At 41.6% G+C, this 18,977-nt stretch overlaps 2 protein-coding genes across 2 annotated transcripts in view; one reads left to right on the plus strand and one right to left on the minus strand.

Annotated features, from left to right (window-relative positions):
• Window positions 1–7,034, plus strand: part of anks1ab (ankyrin repeat and sterile alpha motif domain containing 1Ab) — a 56,065-nt gene extending 49,031 nt beyond the window's left edge. Inside the window, exons 13-15 of the mRNA XM_030091246.1 lie at window positions 1,620–1,718; window positions 2,586–2,683; window positions 6,530–7,034. Of these exons, the coding sequence (XP_029947106.1) occupies window positions 1,620–1,718; window positions 2,586–2,683; window positions 6,530–6,617 (285 nt within the window). The 3' untranslated portion in view covers window positions 6,618–7,034. The remainder of the gene's footprint in view (window positions 1–1,619; window positions 1,719–2,585; window positions 2,684–6,529) is intronic.
• Window positions 7,035–9,641: 2,607 nt separating this feature from the next.
• On the minus strand, window positions 9,642–17,591 carry LOC115388229 (T-complex protein 11-like protein 1). Its single transcript, XM_030091247.1, has 10 exons — window positions 17,462–17,591; window positions 16,922–17,012; window positions 16,668–16,797; window positions 16,438–16,558; window positions 15,488–15,708; window positions 13,414–13,550; window positions 12,452–12,633; window positions 11,182–11,363; window positions 10,570–10,742; window positions 9,642–9,875 (listed from the first exon to the last, which is right to left on the minus strand). The coding sequence occupies exons 2-10, from the start codon at window positions 16,998–17,000 to the stop codon at window positions 9,643–9,645; spliced, it is 1,458 nt and encodes a 485-aa protein (XP_029947107.1). The 5' UTR covers window positions 17,001–17,012; window positions 17,462–17,591; the 3' UTR covers window position 9,642.
• Window positions 17,592–18,977: the final 1,386 nt, after the last annotated feature.

Consider the following 18,977-nt stretch of genomic DNA (forward strand, 5'->3'; position numbering starts at 1 on the left):
CTGAAGTTACGCTTGTATCTGTCAGTTTTTCCACTCTCGCACGGCACATAAACAGATCACGCCAGTTGATGAGCAAACGAAATAATAATTTATTCCAAAACAAGTGATGAAAAGTGAAAACTTCTGCATTGCAACACACACACTGTACGTTTTGCCGAAGGAAAGGACAACTGATACCGGCGCATTTTAATAGCTGAGTTAAAGCATGGAATGTTTGCAGCCTGAGGTTTTCAAAGTGCGCTCTGCGGCTGAGTTTCCAAAGTTTGAAGGTGCCGTTTAAAAATGTACAATGCAATGCAATATTTAAAACACTAATTTAGCCCAAAAGGTTTGGATTTTTCAAATGGACGTTTTTGTTATGATTAAATTTGCACAGAATTTAATTATCAAGTATCCCTTCTTCTTTTGGAAACATACAGCGAGCTGTGTAAAACTGAAGTTGTGTCGTGACATGGTCAGCAAACTTGATGATTATTTCTACCTGGTTCTTAAGAAAAGTGTTTGAAACTGTTGCAGACATTTTGACAAATGTTGGAAATTGGCTGTAGCAACGCTTCCGTTGCTATAAATGACAGTAAATGTCCCATTCTTGGAATTTATCCAAAATTATTAATGAAGGAGTGTAAATCTACCCGAATTTTAGTTTGGAATTCACTGCTGAGTTGCATTGCTGCTGATAGGAACAATTGTGATCATAAATACTCAGAGACAAGCATTTTATATCTCAACACACTCCCGCTGTGTCGAGGCACGACAGCGGCACAATCAAGGCTCAAGGTCAGTAAATTACCAAGCTACGAATCCATAATCAAACCACAATACAGTTCAAATAGTTATTGTCAGTGTTAAAATAATTTACGAATCAGTTTGACTCAATAGAACTTACATTATCTTTTTCAATTGTGAATGTCTTCATAATAAATAGAATTACAACAATGCTTCAGTGGTGGCCGACTCAGAAGAGAAATGCTCTAAATGCATCACGAAAACTGACCGGAAACCTGCACTCTATGCAGACGATGTGTTACTTTGCCCTGGAAGGAAGTTGGCTTGACTTTTATTTCTGCTAATCTTATCACCTAAAAATACACTTGCTGCTTTGGTGTAAATATTCAGAGGTCTGTTGCATTGTGGGTCAACTTGGAAGTTTAGGGTTATTGCTAATAAGGTCTGAAACATACTCAGATTTGTGACGTCATAACCTGTTTTTCTAGAGTTTACAGCACCATGTATTGTGCTAGGTTTTTTTTTTTTCACATACATTTTAAAGTTTAATATGGCACTTGTGGCGGTTTCTCAAGTTCAGTGTGACAAACGCTGAGCTTCAACTTCAAATTTACCATCTTCAGGAACCTCACACAGCTAAAACACGTGAGAGCTGGAGCGCTGCCATGTGGAGCTGCGGCTGCTGCGATCTGACAGCTTCCCAGCTTTTCTCAATGATGAGTGGTTGAACTATATGGCTTGACCTCTACAAGTCGATAACCCGGCGATAACCACCTGCTGCTGCTGCTGGATGTCTTCACTGTGCAGTCAGTGCATTTAAATGCTCTGTCCCTCTTCTTCTCTTCTTTTTAACGTATCTTTGTTCTTGTCTTCTTGGTCCTCCTGCTTCCCAGGGTGCCCCTCTGCTCGAATGCCGCTGCTGTCACTGTCACACGTGTACTACCCACCGTCCTTCCTTCCTCCCGTTGCACTCTGTTAGCCCTGGAGTCCAGGTCCTTCTCTTTCCTTTCCTCTATTCAATCCTCAGTCACCATACATCTGCTTACACACCGATCCCTCCGTCCTTTCTTTTTCTTGTTTTCTGGGGTGCTGAGGTGCACTTTGTCTCCCCGTTTTGTGGTTTTTTCCGGACTAAAACCATGAATATTTTCCTCATCCCTTTACTTTCGCATCTCTCATTCTCATCTTACATTCCAGAGAGTAATACGAGGGTAGTTTAGGTCCTGTGGTTCAGGGACCGAGGGTCTCTTGATGCGATGATCCTCTTCATGAAGACTGTTGGCTAAAATGTGCAAATGGGGTTTTTTTGTTTTTTTTTGGTTTGGTTTTTTTTTTTTTCCATCGTGGCAGAAACATTGAAGTCGTCTCTTTTGGACTTTCTCACACTTTTTCTTCAACGCTTTAAGACATGTTGAACTGAAGGTGTCATTTATAGGTAGAGAATCTTTATTTTAAAACGCTGACTTTTAGTTGAATGTTCATTGAATTCCCAGCATCATGTACCTGTTTTTGTGCGTCTTGACTGTTCATGCCATGACAGTAGCCACTGGTTTCAAGCACGAGTTGCTTCTGAGAAACTAATCAGCCTATTTTTGTTTTTTTTTTTGGTAACTCCCAGAGGGTGGTATCGTTGGTTTACTGCTGCGGCCTACAGGCGCTGTGTGTGTTTTTCTGTCAGACATCATCCATTTTGTGGATTGAGCCCTGAGTGTCTGTGATTATACCATGATCACTGGACTGTACCTCTAATCCACATGCACGTGTGTGAGCTGAGGACTTGTCAGTGTGGCACGATGGCCTCCACTGCCGCACGTCTCACGTCCTCCTCTCGTCCCCCCTCCCTCCCTCCCCCCCGGCAGATCGACCCCCTGGAGATGGACGCAGACATGCACTCCCTGGGCAGCACCACCTGGCTGTTGGACCAGCGGGACTCCAACAGGCGCCCCGTCAGCACCAAGTACGAGACCACCATATTCTGAGGCCGGATCCCCCGCACAAAGCCGCCCCGCCCCTCTCTGCACCCCCCACCTTCGTACTTTTCCCGTCTACCCCCTTACATCCGGTTCTCTATTAATCTCTCTTAAACACGAACACGTAGACACAACCACATGAACACACACACACACACACACACACACACACACACACACACACATACATGTGAGCCCCGTGCCTTCTCACTGTGATGGTATAGCATCCCTCAGGGCTGCCTACTCCTGCACCCTCCTTTGCCCTGCCCAGCGACCCACACGAACCTCCTACCTGCCATGACAAACACTCCTGCGGCTCTCCCGTGCCCCCCCAACCGACAACCCCCCCGGCAGCCTCCCTCACCTGTTGCTGCTGCAGCCAATGGCGGAGCCCTGGAACGGATGATCCTGGACTGATCTCATTTTACAGTGGCCCTGCTCTCTCAACCAAACTGCCTCTTCCTCCTCATCCTCCTCTTCCTGACAACTTGCATCTGCCTCCAAATCCCCGATAGCTCCCAGAGGTTGCATCTTTATTATTCTTACTTTTTTTTTTTTTTTTTAAAAAAGCCTTTTTTTTTTGTAATTGATTTTTATTTTTACAGGCAAAACAAGCATGCTACTTTTTACTTAACTCTCTATCTTGACTTCACACTGGCTTTGACCTGACAGCCAGTTGAAGTATTTCCATTAATGTCCAATTTATAATTTAGGTTTCATGTGAACGCAGCAGGTCAGTGTGCTGAACCGTTAAAAGATCAGTTTGACATTTTGAGGAATATGCTAATTTAATTTTTACAATACATTTGAAGCTGACTAGGTCTGCTAGATTCACACTGTGGCACCGAGGGGTTATATACCAGTCTATCAAAAACATTTACATTCTTCTTCTTTTTTTTAATGTTGTTAATATCATAATTCTCTTCTCAGTATTAAATATGCCCAGTGGTGAGCTTTATTCGTACTGACTTTGCTACCCTCATTTAGAAGACAGACGGGCATTTTCCTTTTTTTAATAATGGCCAATAAGGTAATACCTGCTAATGATGTTGTAATTTTGTTTTATTTCAGTATAATAAAGCCAATAACATCATAACTTACCAGTACTGTAATAACATGTTTGAGTCATTTTCATAATAACTTTACCAATATTGTAAGTTATTCCATGATTAAAGTATCATTTAATTTAATAATATTATATATTATAATATAATATATAAACAGAGCTATTTCTTTGAAATAAGCTTTCTTTTTTGCAGATTTTGTGCAGTTTGATTACTAAAATGAATAGTTGTCATATTCATTCATTGAGTGTACATGATCTGCAGCACTTTCAGTCATAGTTGTAAAAAGAATTTGTCATTTTACTACATTTTTGGCAAGTTATTATGTTATTAGCTTTATTACAGCCTTTAGAATGGGCAGACTTTGGCCATTGTCGTGTTACTGGTTAAGCATTCAGTCAAAACTCTGCTTGATCTTGCTCAAACGAACAACAGAAATGGCTAATAGAGGGCAGAGGAGGCCCACTGTGCACATCAATCGTTGGGCCCTCAGCAGATCTATTCCAAAAAGCAGCTTTTTCATATTTACTGTACAGATGAGCACGTTCTTAATCTTTACAGACATTTTCCAAAAATGTTGAACTTTCCCTTTAACGGCATCTATTGGTTAAGTACTTTGATTATACACTTGTAATTATTTAAACTTTGATTTGTATTTCAGTTCTTTTGAACATATGTTATTTTTCATTCATACCTTTATAATTGTTTAGTTGTTTTGCCTCAAGACAGTTATTTTTTTTTTCTTTCTCCACCTTTAGCCTGTCCTGTCTTACCAGGCATCTACCACTGTGAGGCACTATGAGGAGGCTGCTTTGCTAGCATGGGATGCAAGATGGACAATTAATTAATGACAGACAATTCAGCAACATGCAGCAGACAACCCGTTTCCTTCTTCTTCTTCTTCTTTTTTTTTTTCTACGCATTTGTACAGTACTCATAGTAAGACCACAACGGATTGGTCCCAAATCAATCACTGATGTCTGAAATCAAAACGGACCAAGAACTGAGACCTCGTACACCCACACAGGAGGACAACTTCCCTTCACTTTAACCGAGGACGACAGCCTTACTTCATATCGGTTACTTATAATCAACTAGGAGCCCCACCTTTCCCTTCCCTCCCCGTCTCACCGCCGACCAACAACTGCACGCCTCCGCCCTGCTTCTGAAAGACTTTCAAAGGGAAATCAAAGCGACAACCTTTCTGATTTCTTTGGTGTATTAAACTGACGGTGACTGGCTGGGATGACTTTGCTCTGATGATGGTGCAGCTTTGTCAGGAGGAGTCTCTGCTCTGGCCTTGTACTGCCCAGTGCCTCTTAGCATTTATGGTAGCACTGAGAGCCTCCAAATCACAGCATCTTCTTGTTGTCAATTGAAAGGAAAGAAAAAAAACACACAAAAACAAACGAAAAAAATAACACTGTGGTCAAAAAAAAAAAATGTCACTCTCCCTTATAAAACCCCGGTTTTTATTCTTATGCTGCAAATGGGAGAGAAATGCATTTTGTGATACTTTTTGATAGACGGAGGCTGGACTGAAACAGAAGGGGTCATAAAGGATCCCCACGCTATTACTATTACAACCAGACAACGAAAAAAAGAAAAAAGAAAAAAAAAAAAGAATGAATATTGAGTGTACTGACTGGGTTTACATTTCACAATTTTAGTAAACTTAATGAGAAGAGAAAAAAAAAAAAGCACTTGAAAAAGATTTAATTCAACTTGAGTGTATTAATGAGCCCCCAGCACAACCCAGTGCACATTTTCCCTACATAGCATCTTATTATCATGATTACATGGGTAGGTATCCATGCTGTTTCACACCAATTTAGAATTAAGTACAGTACACGCAAAGTATGTCACTTGGAAATAAATGGCAGTGAAAAGATTTAATTCCACCACATTAAAAGAGCCAAATCTGAACGTAGCTCTGGTGTCGTGTTGATGCGAATGGATTTGTTATGCTGAGAACACGACACTCTTTTTTTCCCCCTCCTTTTTCCACTTTGTTTATATTTCTAAAGAAGAAAATTCCCCCCTGCACTGTGACTCAACAACGCTTGTCGTGGAGTAGACACATACCTGTGCTCCTCCCCGCCCACCCCGTCCTCCCGTCGCGTGCACTACCTGCCGTGCGTGCTGTATGGCTTGTTTTCTGTCTGTCCTCATGGGAGTTTGGACTGTTAACTGTTCTGTCATCGGCCACTGTCCTCGTTTTGTGTGCGCTGCTGAGCAGTGTGGGACGGAGCTCGTCTCCAGAAGGCCGGCTGTTAAACGACGGCGCCGGTCTGCGCGTGGTACCGTGGCTGTGTCATTGCCACTTTGTTCTGACTGTTAACTGTTAGCTTCCACTGACGATGCATGTTGGCAGTTTATTTTTTTTCCTTTTTCTTCTCGTTTTTTTTTTTGTGTCATGTTCCCGTTGATGCACTTGGCCTGAGCAGTCTTTGTATGTACTGTAGCAGTGTCTCGTCTCCCCTTCACTCATCTGCCATTTGCTTTCTTCTGTTCCTTCTCTCCGTCACACGCCCATATACCGCGAGCCATCCCCATCCCTCCACCTCGCCACTGTCGCCATGCCTCCAACATATTTGTCACGTACGTTCTTCCATTTTGTGTGTCACCAAGACGACCTGCTCTAGTATGGATGCATAATATAAAAGCATTACACTTTGATGAGCAGCGAGCTATTTAAAGCAAGTTTTGGTGGCATGATATGGCTGTGCATGTACCAGTCTTTTTAACATTGATGTTTTCCTTGTGTAGCTCGCCCCAGCGTTCAAGTTTCCGGATACCAAGCTGTGAGTTGAAGGGGAGCGGCCGATGTGAGTGTGTTTCGCGTGTGTTGAGTTAGTGGGCAGAGCGGTGGAAAAAAGAGGTAGAGAGAGAGAGAGAGAGGGAGAGAGAGGGAGAGGTAAGCCTTACGCAATGTGCAGGGCCAACCAGCGCTACTCTTGACATTTAGATCTCACTCTGTATATCCCCCGCTCCTCCACTGCCCCTGAGATGAATCCCAACACACTGACCAACGCCAACCTGTGGTCCCACTTCACCGGATAAAACAGGACCTGTGTATCACTCCTGTCTTGAGAAAGGTCAGACAGAAAGGTCAAGTCTATTTCCCGGCCTTCATAGGACTCTCTGATCTTGTCATGTAGGTACTGTAATGTTTAGAGCACTGTAGACCATTAATGAGCATTTCTATTGATTCAGGTCTATTGAAGATAGTAACTGTGGGAATTATTCAAGGGTAAGAAAATGTAGAGAGAGAGAGAGAAAAAAAAAAAACTGTACCAGCATACAATGCTTTGCCCATGTTTGTGGACAGAGTATGGTTTGTCAATGAAAATGTGATACTGTTTCGAATTTCAAAGCAATATTATATTAATGAAATTAAATAATACAAAGACTAAAGAATCCCTCTCAAGTCTGTTGTCAGCATTGGTTTCCTTTTTATATGACCGAGCAGACAAAAAACACAATCATTACACCAGCTGTTTAAATATTAAAGTGGCAAATATAACAACACGATAATTATTGTACAATTATGCTTTAAGTGTTTTCCCCAGCTGACGAAATTAGTGGGTGGTGCAACTTTCAATCTAAACAAGAGATTAGCTGGAGAGTTTCTCATTACGTTCAAGTCACAGAGCTGAGCGTCTTAGTGTCTGCTGAACTTTGGAAAACACTAATTGCTGATGCTGTGTTGATACCGTCTGGATTTCAAGGGTCCTCAAAAGATATGGAAATGTACTCGGTTGGATATTGGAAAACACATTTCAGCCAATTTTTCAAATTGAAATGTGTCTCGTTGCAGAGTGAGGTGCCTGTCAGGAAATGTTGGGAAGCAAATATGTCATTTAAGTTGTACGGACGACAAAATCTATACAAATTAACAGTGGAGTTGAAAAATGAAGACATTTGCGGCTTGCCAAAAACGATCATTTCAAATTGCAGTAAAATGAAGCGGGTTATCGACGCTAAGACGGGCGGTGTGAGGTGGGGTTCACACGCTCCTCCAGGAGAACAGGCTGCGGCCTCAAATAACCCCAGTATGGAAAAAAGTTGACATGGAAGATGGATGGATGAGTAGAAATACGTTAAGCTCTGAACATATTCCCCCGGTGAGGAAGTCAGGAATACTTCCAAAGCAGCCGAAAGTGCTTTTTAAAGGACATCGTTTGTTTTCTGCAGCTCGCGGGACATTTTGTGGAGAGTGTTCAACTCTGCGACTTCTCATTTGTTCTGCTCAAACCTCCAGAAAGTCCAATTAAAGCTGAGGTAGCAGAGACGGTGCTATCACACTTCCTCAGTTCATCTTATGAATACAATCTCTCATCGTAACGGCACTTCAAACGGCACAGCGGTTTAGAAAGAGACGCTTCTGGCTGCTTTTCAGGTGTGCATCTGTTTTCCATATTGTAGGAAAATATCAAAGCTCCTAACGTTTGCTCGATTTGTGACAATGAAGAACTCATCTACATTACTGTGATGAAGTTACCACACCACAACAATTCAGTAAACTGTATTTGTAATGGTTCAGCAGAGTTGCTTTTGTCACCTAATGATGAATCATTTTTTTCTGATCCACATGTTCTCATATATTTACTTACTTTAGATCGACAGTTCACCAAAGTAAGCTTGTTTTCCGTACATCCATGTGTTTGTTTTTAAGTTCCCTAACTTTAAATTGTTCTAGTTTTCCTGCTTGTAACAAATTATAACATACAGCATCTTGTCTGCTGATCGATCTCAATATAGCCAATGGAGAAATGAAACGTTCCCATTTTAGAAAACGCAATTAATATTTTCCTCAATAATTCTTAACCATACCCACCCACAACCTACGAGCTATTAATCAGAATGTTAATTTGTGTGACTCGAACCACCCCATCTGCAGATTAATCTCGGTGCCCACGGTTACAACTGTCATCAGCGCGCTGCTCGTTCACCGTGATGAATTTCACAAAACAAGCAGGGGAGTCTGGTGAATTATCGTCTTACTGAACAGTAATGAAGAGCCGCCGAGGGCCTCCCGAAACTGCAGGAAGAAAACCTGGCATGCTGCATGATGAACACGGCTTATTTTACGGATAGTCACAGTTCGGTGCAACAGATCAGCTGTTTTTTGTTTCTTAAATTGCATTAAAAGCTCCAATGCACTCTTGTTGTGTTACTTTTTGTAAGTTTGACAGTTCTCCCAATTTTTTGTTAAAACAATTGAGGTATAAAGTTTCTTCTTGTCAGTGCTGCCTGAGACACATAATGGGGGAAAAAAAAGCCCAACTTGATTTATGATTGAATCAATTGGATTTGATTTATTTGAAAGAGTGATTTTGTGTGGTATCCACCCCAACTAATGTCAGCAACTGGAGAAAACACTTGAACATTTCTTTGGTTTGAATTCAGAGGATCAAATACAAAAAATACAAACAAAAAACTGTCAAAGTAAAAGGTTGTGTGCATAAACATCTGTATCTATAGGGATAAGCAGCTACAGCATAGAGCATTATTTACAAACTGTGAGCATCTTGTCTTTGGTAATCTCTTCTAGAGAAAGGTTTGAGAGTCAGTCTGAATCCTCTCTTTTATTCGCTTCCAAATAATTCCTGTCATTTCTGTCCTTTACAGAATCTTTTGTTTTTGATAATGAATTCAGAGTTGTGATGAAGATGCATATAATATAACTGTTATTCAGCATCTGCCTCCTGTGAGTTGGACTCTGTTCTAACATCCAACAAGATTCCTTTTCTGGAGCCTATAAAAGTTCATAAAGCAGCAGAAGAAGGGAAACAAACTCAATGAAATGGTTTTCAATGAAAATATAAGTCTTCTGTATTTACACCCCAAAGAGCAGGACCCCCCCCCCCCCCCCCGGCTTAGCGCGAGTCCTCGGCAGTGTCGACCTCTCCTGGCTGGAACAGCAGCTTTCTGAGGATCGGTGCGTAGAAAGGCCCAAAGACTGTTCGGTTGAAGTGGACAATTCGCCCAAAGGCCGTCCCCAGCTCTGCCAGCTCAGCACTCACCAGCCTGAGGGGAGAAGGCAGCTCTGGACTCCTTTTAGCAGGGCCGCCCTGCAGCATGGCCTGGAGGAAGCCCTGTACTCTTTCTCCTATGTTTGATTGAGAGAGGGAGGGAGAGAAGTCAGCGCGGTGCACCCAGCGCACGTCCAGGTTCAGAACCCAGAGTTATCTTATCTGGAAAGAAGAAGTAGGAAAAAGTATCCTGCAAGACACTCCTTCAAGTAATTCTCATTTTTTACAATTTCAGAGCTAAAAAAAAAAATTGCTGTCTCAAAATGTAGATATTATAACAGAAGAAACCATATTTCTTGTTAATAGTTTTTTTTAGACAAAATAATTGTCAAAATAAAAGATCTGAAAAGTAACTAATAACATCACTATTATGATGATAGAGAAGGAGAATTTCCAACTTTTCTGACTTTTTCCGGAGACGTGAAATAGTCCACAATGTAAATAAATGTTACTTTAAAGGGAATGTAGCTTTTCCATATATACAACTATGCAATATGTTTTCATAGTCAGAAGTATACAGATTTTTAAAAGTTCTTTGAACTGAGAAGGCATTCTTAACCGAAAATATAATTCTGGGCCACGAACCACCAATGTTGTTTTTAAGGGCAAACTACTCTGCTCATTTTACGAAACGCTTGACATGAAAATCATTTAACTCTGATAATGAAGCAATTCGTTTGAATTTGGTGCTGGGCTGCAAATATCTCCAACATCCAACAATAAATTCTTGTGAACCTAAAGATATAAAGTAGATTTGGGTTCAAGGCTGACCTATGAGAGTGCGAACAGGGTGGTTTTCCTTCCACAGGTCAGATATTTGTCCCCTCAGCAGGTCCCGGCTCTCCTGAGGCAGCGCTGCTCCCCCCTGGGTGCTCAGACCTTCAGCCACCTGCTGCAGCACCGTCTCCCCGAGCCCCAACAGAGCTTCCTTCAGCTCAGCCTCCCTGCAGCACCAGAACAACAGTCGACCAGTAAACCAGCAGGCTTTATTAGGTGTGCATTAGATTGCAGGCCTATGAATTTATCCATTTATAAAGAGTGCTAAGTAAAGAGCCCTGAGACAAATGGAAGTAATAACATAGGTCTCTCCGAAGGCATTTAGATTAAATAAAACTACATTTTAATAAAGGTGATTAAGGAAGCAGCCAGTGCTAGGTTTTATTGCAGCTCGGCCCTGAGTGCGAGCAGGCCCTGAATATTACAGGCTGCTGTTCCACATTTATCCACTAATCATGACGGGGCTGCCCCTGAACAGAAAGAATGAGGTTAGCTGGATTTGTTCTGACAAGCTAGTTGCCTCCTGTCACCTCCATTGGTTTCCTCTTCATACGATAACTGTTCCCCGTGACAGCCGGTACATGCATCACCACAGCCTCCCCTTACCTGGTGTGACTGCCCTCCAGCAGGGCAGTGACGGACTGCCTGAGTTTACCTACAAACCCCTGCAGGGAGAAAATGGCGCCCCCACAGTGAGCGTTGGTCAGGAGCAGCACCGACGCCTCCAGGACCAGCGTCCGGAGCCGCCGGCCTAAAGCGTCCAGGCGGGCTCTGTCCATCAGCACGGTCTGTGTGGAGACAAGGTCGGGGGTCACGCGTCACAGCGGGAATCACCAGCGATACTCAGCCTGAATAGAAGAAAACCAACTGATGGCCGCACCGCAGAGTCACCGCGACAATGCCCGACCAGAAGGGGTTCCAGCATTTTTGGGGTTATATGTGGAAAAAAACTGTACAGATCCTCATTTAGCAACTCAGAATGAAGGATAAAACTGCTTTGCAACAGATAAATGGGAGAAAGAAATGTAAAAACAAGCAAAAAATTGGTTATTGTCATGTTTGAACATATCACAATAATGTGTTTTATGAAAATATCTGCATATATGAGATAGAAGCTGATATTGGAATTTCAAGTAATTATTATGTAATGGAGCCAGATTATTGCACTGTGTAACTGTCTTTTACACCAAGTCTCGAGCTCAACTGTTTGTAATTAAATATTTTTGCTTTGTTACATTTATGCTGACTAAAGCACTTATTCAAGTGAACAGTGGGTTTTTAATTTAATTCCCTTTTGAAATGTTAACTTCTCCAGAATATTATAGAAACACCCTCAGATCTTGTTACATTATGTTGCTTTCCCTTTAGCTAGATGACTTAAAACAAAAACCATCAAGATCTGCTAGAGATAAATGAATGACCCACCAACAGACTAATGGGGAAATCACATAATGTTTCTTGCAAAAATATTAGATTAATTTCTTTATGGAAGAATAAACTATTTGAAATGCATGGCTTGGTTGAAAAGCAGCAACATTTAGACTGTTAAAGGCGTGCTGAGAAGGAGGGGAGCAAAACAATCGAAACTCGCTTGATGAAAACACTGATGCAAAACCAGGTTTGAAATGGACTGAGCCTATTGGACGCTGATGAATGCACGTTTGAGTTGATGTGACAGGTTTTTGTGAGTACATCTGATAAAAATGGTCGGAAGCTGCTGTTCTGCGGGAGCTCTAATGTGTTGTCAAATGCTTTAACATGCAGCAGGGTGACGAGGAGTGCGTAGGGAAAGCGAACATTCCCTCCAAATCAATAAAATATCACTCGGCCTAATGAAGAGTGTAGCGCGATGTCATTTTGCCGGGATCCGGCTGACCTCGGGATATTTCTGCTCCTGCGGCTCCCAGCGGAGCAGACGCATGTAGGCTCTGTTGAGGACAGCGGTGGCGCTGAGAGGACGTCCACCTCCAGCGGAGGGCGAATCAGACGGGCCTCCTCTGGCTGACGCTTCTTGTGACGCTGCCGCCTGAAGCCACGCGGTGGTATTGTCAAGAGAATCTAAAGAAAAACGGAAAATTGTTAAAGCCATACATTAAACTGTTGTGTCACTGGACTACCAGAAGGTCGGCGGTATGGATGTGGATTAATGTCCATGTTTTTTCAAGCAGAAAACACAGAATGATGTCTAATGAAGGAATACTTCAGTCAAAGTCTGCAAACAAAATGTATTTTGTATTTGAGATCTAGCTGCATTATGTTCAATAACATTTCTTACGTGTGGCAAAATAAAGGGTATTTCCCTCACTGAAGGAAATAAACTACTTAATTGTATTCTACTTCATTTGTCAAGTCAAAAAGTTGCTTATTAATGAGTAAATGACATAAAACTATCAACAAATGTTTGGACATTTCATTCTTCTTGGAAGCCATTTATCAAGCACAACAGAAGCCAAACTAATCAGATTATTTCGCCACAATTTGCCAACAATATAAATGCTCAGTGACACTGGCTACGTGGAAAAATGATAGCTAAAAGAAGTTTTAATGAGGATCCTAATGATCCAAACTAACAAGACTGCGTCAGCACCGGCAGCTTTGTCGCCCTGCCAGTGACTCTGATTAGCCGGCTTTACTTAGGCTGAATGTCTGAGCCAAGAGGTTCACTGACTGGCTGCCCAGCTCCTTTCCTGATATATAAGGGAGGCGAAGAAATGGCAGTGTGGTGCTTTCCAGTGAAGGGGTGCAGAATTTATTTGATTGAAAACTGGAATTATCCAGCGGGCGTTGACGTTATGCTTGCAGACACCTTCATGGGGCAGTGATGAAACTCCTCCTCACCTGGCTGCTTCTCCAGGATCTGCTGGAACTTGGCTCTCTCGTACTGAGCGGCCTGTTGCATCAGGTGAGGCCTCAGGCTCTGAATGGTGTAATTAACCATGTCTGTCTTCATGAGCCCTAAGACACGGAAGATCTCCCTGTAGGGAAAAAAGCCGGGGAGTTCGGTGTTTTTTTTTTTTTGTAATTCAGCCTCAGGAGTTTGCAGGAGTTGATGAGTAACAATAACAAAAGTACACAAAATTCAACTTTAAGGTTATTGATAATTAAGAAGAGCTGAAGTGAGAGAGGTGAACAGCTCACCTTCCCACTAATCAAGATGTATTCACCGCACATTATCTGAGCGTTGATTATCAACGTTTGACCCAGAGTCAGAGCTGAAAGATGCTATGAAACACTGACATTCTCAAACTACTGTTTACCAGATATGAGTGAGGAGATATAACAGGCTAAATCACAACATGGTGAGTGACGACGCAACTGCTGTTTAGCTTCCAGCATGGGAGTGCTTGTCTAATTTAGGTCAGTTCAGTTCAGGACGTGCTTTTGTGAGCCAGCGACCAGCAGATCTCACTGTGAGCGTTTACATGTGATGTAGCTCTTCTCCATAATGAATCAAAAGCTAATGTTACACTGGGGGAAACATTGTAACTACGGCTTTGCTGCAGTAACTTCCATATTGGATTAACTCTTTAGGCAGTTTACAAAAAAGGTTTTACACATATACACTATAATTTGTTAGAAAGTGATTTTTCTATAACACGACCCTCAGAATTCTTCCGTGTTTTAATTCTGATTGTTATAGACTAATAGACCATGAAAAATATAAACCATCTTAAATGTGTTGTTGTGCAGTCAGTACCAAATCAATACAATTTTAGAGAAATATATTTGAAAGATAGCCTTCAGTTCAGAGTTCATGGCCTCAGGGTTTTATTCAATGAACAGCCAGACACTGACAAAGTATTTATCAAATGTGTCCAACCCCACCAATATCTTGTATGGCTTACACATCAACACTGTATCATCAATATTGAACTGTATGTCTCTATTCCTGTCCTGTAAAATCAACCAGCCAACTTCTTTAAAACTGAACTCGTAGTGTGAACTAAGTTGATTTAAATAATAATAATAATAATAATAATAATAATAATAATAATAATAATATACTTGCTGTGACACATCCCACATTACTAGAATGATCCAGCCCCTTACAATCTCAGGCTAACGTAAAACCTTTCATCACATTAAGACTTACACAGTTGAACTCTCTGAGGCAAAATCTCTCCTCTTCTACATCTAATTATCATCCATTTAAAACTGATCAGGAAAGCAGTTTAACACTTACTTAGGTCTGATGGATTCAAGTAGGTGTGTTTTAAACAAGCCATATAAACAGATGTTAGCTCTTCATTCTATTCTAATTCCAATCTTTCAGTGCATTGTCAATCACCTGAGGTGTCCAGTCAGATTTCAGACTTTCCTGTGCTATCCAGGTCACTGCTCTGGCACTGTAAATCACCACTGACACCGGACACTTCACACTGGACTGAGAGCAGTTTTTATTCTGAGCCACTCCGCTCTTTCTCTGCACTGTGGGACATTGATTTCAAGGAAATGCAAAGTGGACTTTTCAGGACTTCGGACTACTGAGCACTGACCCAGTTCTTCTCCTTACCCCAGGTAAGAAACTTCTACTTGACTGTAGCTCAGAAGTAGTATGAGACATAAGGAAGGCAACATCTGTAGCAGATTTTACTGGCATCTATGGTGAATCTACTGACTCCTGCTTCAGACGAACCCTTGTGATGCAGCTCAAGTGCTTTAATGAGTTTATCAAGGCTCAGGTTCAGAAACAGCTTCCCATATATTTGCTTTGATAGAGCAAATCCCCTCAGTAATGATCTTCTGTGGCTTAAGCTGAATGTCAAAGGTGTCAATAATTGTCTTCGGGGAAACTGTCTAGTCAGCAGTATTCACTGAGCGCTGAATCTCATCAAAAAGATCCGGAGCAACAGGAACAGACAACCTGGATGTCCGGCACAGCGTGGAAAGGTGGTGTGAATCTGCCTCTCACCTCAGCAGTTCCACAGGGTCCCTGAGGTCCCGCAGTGCCCTGACCTCTGGGTCACGCACGGGAGCACACAGAGAGGCCATGAGACTGATGACAAACCCAGCCAGCCTGTGGAGATCCAAAGCGCCGTGATCCACCTCCTGCTGGATCAGCTCCATGTCCAGCACCTCGTCCAGCTGAGCTCTCAGTCTGATGTGATGGGGCAGGAGCAGGGATTGAAGCATCTAAAATGGCAAATAAAAGCTGGATTTGTTGTTGAACAAATTCCATTTCATCAATTCTAACATACAAGTACTTCAGCGGCTTGAATTAATAATGTTTCACTGTCAGCATATACAAATCATTAACATTTTTATTTACACTTCCATTTTGTATTAAGCAAGCCATTGAGATAAGATTACATAGTATAAGTATTGCTGATAGAATGAAAACAATTTTATTGTCAGCTGAGGAGTTATGATGAGTTCCAACCGTAGGCTTATTGCTGTTTAAGATGTCCTGAGAGCACTGGAGAGCAACAGCATGCTGTCAACACAAGTTTATGAGTTCTACATTGTACACTAGAGCAAGTACTAATGTAACACTGTACTCTGTAGGAGCTTTTGTAGGTCAGGCCCACACAATAGTCCAGTGATCTCTCATCACAGTGAGATATTCTGATAAGGGCTTGTATGTTCTTCTTATGTATGTACAGATTGATTTCCATTTACTCCAGTTTCTTCCCACAATCCAAAAACATGTGTTTCAGGTTAAATGGTCGCTCTCCACTGTCTGTAAGTGTGAACATGAGTGTGTTTGTCCCGTGATGGACTGCTGATCTGCTCAGAGTCTACCCTGCCCTCACCCATTGTCAACGGGGATTGGTGCCAGCCTCTCTGTCACCCTGAACTGGATTGCCTGGTGCAGAAGATGGATACATGGATGGACGCTGGAGGTCATTGGGGAGCACTTACAGTTTTAACTTCTTGCAGCAGGAGGACAGCATGGTTGTAGCATGGAGGATCACCGCTCAGCTGCTCCTGGAGACAATCCCAAAAGGCCTGGTGAACGATCTCTGTTACTCTGCTCTCGAGGCTGGAGGGGGGAAAAACAGGTGAAAAGCAACTCAAGCGAATCCAAACCATGCATTAATTTTGGAGGAATAACAACAGTGACTTCACGAGAAGCAAAACGTTTTTCTTGCCTGTCTGCAGGAGGGCTCTTGGGTTCAAAGCAGAAGTCTTGGTTTACTACTATCTCGTGTGCGAGGCTCAGGTTGGAAACACAATTTTCCAGCTCCATCAGACTGGATAATGAGGCAGTAGGTGGGCTCCCTGACACCACAGACAGGACACACACACCCACAGATAATTAAAACTGCCACTGTGGTAATAATTCAATTACTAATGGTCCCTGAACGTGCCTGAAAACAATAAGTGTTGAGATAAAGCTCTGTACCTGCAGGTGAGTCCAGTTTTTCCAGACAGGGAAGGTCAGGGGGGGAGCCACCACAAGCCTCCTCTCTCTGATTTGGCATTTCTGAAATGGTCTAAGACATTTAAAGTTCTCATTAACTTGCTAAAATTGTCCATTTTGTTCCGTGTTCTAACAGGTACAGTAAAAACATACACAGTTATGACTATTACTGCTGGATACCTGCCAACTTTTTATATTTAAAACATTTTAAAACAACAAAATTACTGGACCTTATATTTCTTGTAAGAAATGTCCACTTATCTTTTGACTAAGGGAAACTGCAACAGGAAAAAACACATCTTGCAGCTGTAGCTGTATGGCTTTAGGTTCTTTTAAAGTTCAGACTTCAGGTCGTACATCATGCCCACCTTGAAGTGTGCGTACGGTTTTTGAATAGTATCTGTAGTTAATCTGAATGTGTGATGAACACACTTTAAGATTAAAATAACAGAAAACAAGCAGATGTGTAAATAAACAAAAGACACAATTTGAAAAAACATGACCATCTAGTGTCTATCTTACCTGCTGTCGATAACTTATTGTGACTTGGAGGTGTAAAAGTTAATAGTTACGGTCGGAAAAATCCGCTACAGTTTAAAAGTCGTGAATCCGTCAGTCCGCTGTACCTTCAAGTTCAAACCTGGGCTCAACCATTCTCACCGAAAAAAAGGGGGGTGGGCGAGGTACAAACTACACACTTTATTGAAAATTAAACACAAATTTACAGCTTTCTTTCAGTATGTGTGTGTTCTGGTGCAAATTTAATTATGAAAGTAGTACAAACTTGAGTGTTTAATATTTTCTGCTATAAATATCGAATTACTGGCGGGGCTTGTTTTGGTTGGATCCGTTCTCAAACGAAAACAGTGGGCGGGCCCCAGCTGTCAGTTTGAGCTGGTCTCCGCCCCTCTGATCGCACCCTCATTGTTTTTGAATGAAAACTCGTCTCACCTGTTTGTTGTTGTTTGGTGGAAGCAAACAGAAAACGTTCCAGAAGATTGTCAGTGAACAGTTGGAAATGTTCTTTCTCACAAAGCAGAAATTTTGAGCAGACAGTGAAACATGTGGAAGTAGGGAGCATTTGACACCAAAGTAGCTCTCAATTGTACATATGCACATACTGTAACCTATGTCTCTCTTGTCGTCTGTGTTCTTTCTCTCTCTCTCTTGTTGGTTTCTTCCTTTTAAAAGAGTGTTTTTCCTTTCCAATTACATATGCTTGCTCATGAGGAACTATTGGCATTTTATCTATAAAAGTGCCCAGAAATGACTGTGTTGTACTTGCTTGGTACTATATAAATAAAGCTGAATCGAATTGAATGCTGATTTGTTTTATAAATATTGGAATGTCATGAAAGTGCATAATGTGAAATAACGATAATTCTTATATTAAACGCTTAATCAAATTTGATGCATTTTGTTTCATTCAAAGGAAAAAAATACAATGTTACTTTAAATTTTGATACATTGTTGCTCCTCCACAGTCAGCAAATTTCAAATGACGTCATCATCTAGTTTGCTAGCTGCTCATTTGCATATCTAGGTCAACTTAGATGATGACGTCATTTAAAACTGATACATTGTTGCCAGTTTCTCAGTCAGGGAAGTTCTAAATGACATCATTATCTAATTTGCATATCAAGGCCAAATTGAGCTTTATCATCAGTGATGGGAGTAACAGCATTAAATAAACAGCATTACTATTTTTATTAACAAGTAATTAAACTCATTACTTTTTCCATGTTACAACCGTTACTGACAATAATATGAGATGCAGTTCCGGTCATATAGTTCACTGCTTTCAGCTCAGTTTTTTTCTCCACTGCAGTGCTGCAGTCCAGCTGAGCCAGTGGAGCATGAAGTTTATGCATGGGAAGAAATAAGCATATTGGTGCAAAGTGTGTCATGTGACGTAACAGAGATACAGCCATGGAGCCCTGATCTTTCAATGGCAGCTTTTGAATGGAATTGCAGACATCTATTGGCATACATACACCTATTGTGTTTTATTATTCTTGAGATTTCTTTTTTGTGAATG

The sequence above is a fragment of the Salarias fasciatus genome, chromosome 5, assembly GCF_902148845.1.
Source record: "Salarias fasciatus chromosome 5, fSalaFa1.1, whole genome shotgun sequence".
Lineage (NCBI taxonomy): Eukaryota > Metazoa > Chordata > Actinopteri > Blenniiformes > Blenniidae > Salarias > Salarias fasciatus.

What these genes read in the sequence shown, in the direction of transcription:
- LOC115388229 (XM_030091247.1), bottom strand. Translation starts at nt 17,000, where the DNA reads ATGCCAAATCAGAGAGAGGAGGCTTGTGGTGGCTCCCCCCCTGACCTT. An exon ending in AAGAGCCCTCCTGCAGACAG is followed by an intron (nt 16,559 to 16,667) that starts GCAAGAAAAACG and finishes TCCCCCCTCCAG; the next exon opens with CCTCGAGAGCAGAGTAACAG. An exon ending in CTGGAGGGCAGTCACACCAG is followed by an intron (nt 10,743 to 11,181) that starts GTAAGGGGAGGC and finishes CTGGTGCTGCAG; the next exon opens with GGAGGCTGAGCTGAAGGAAG.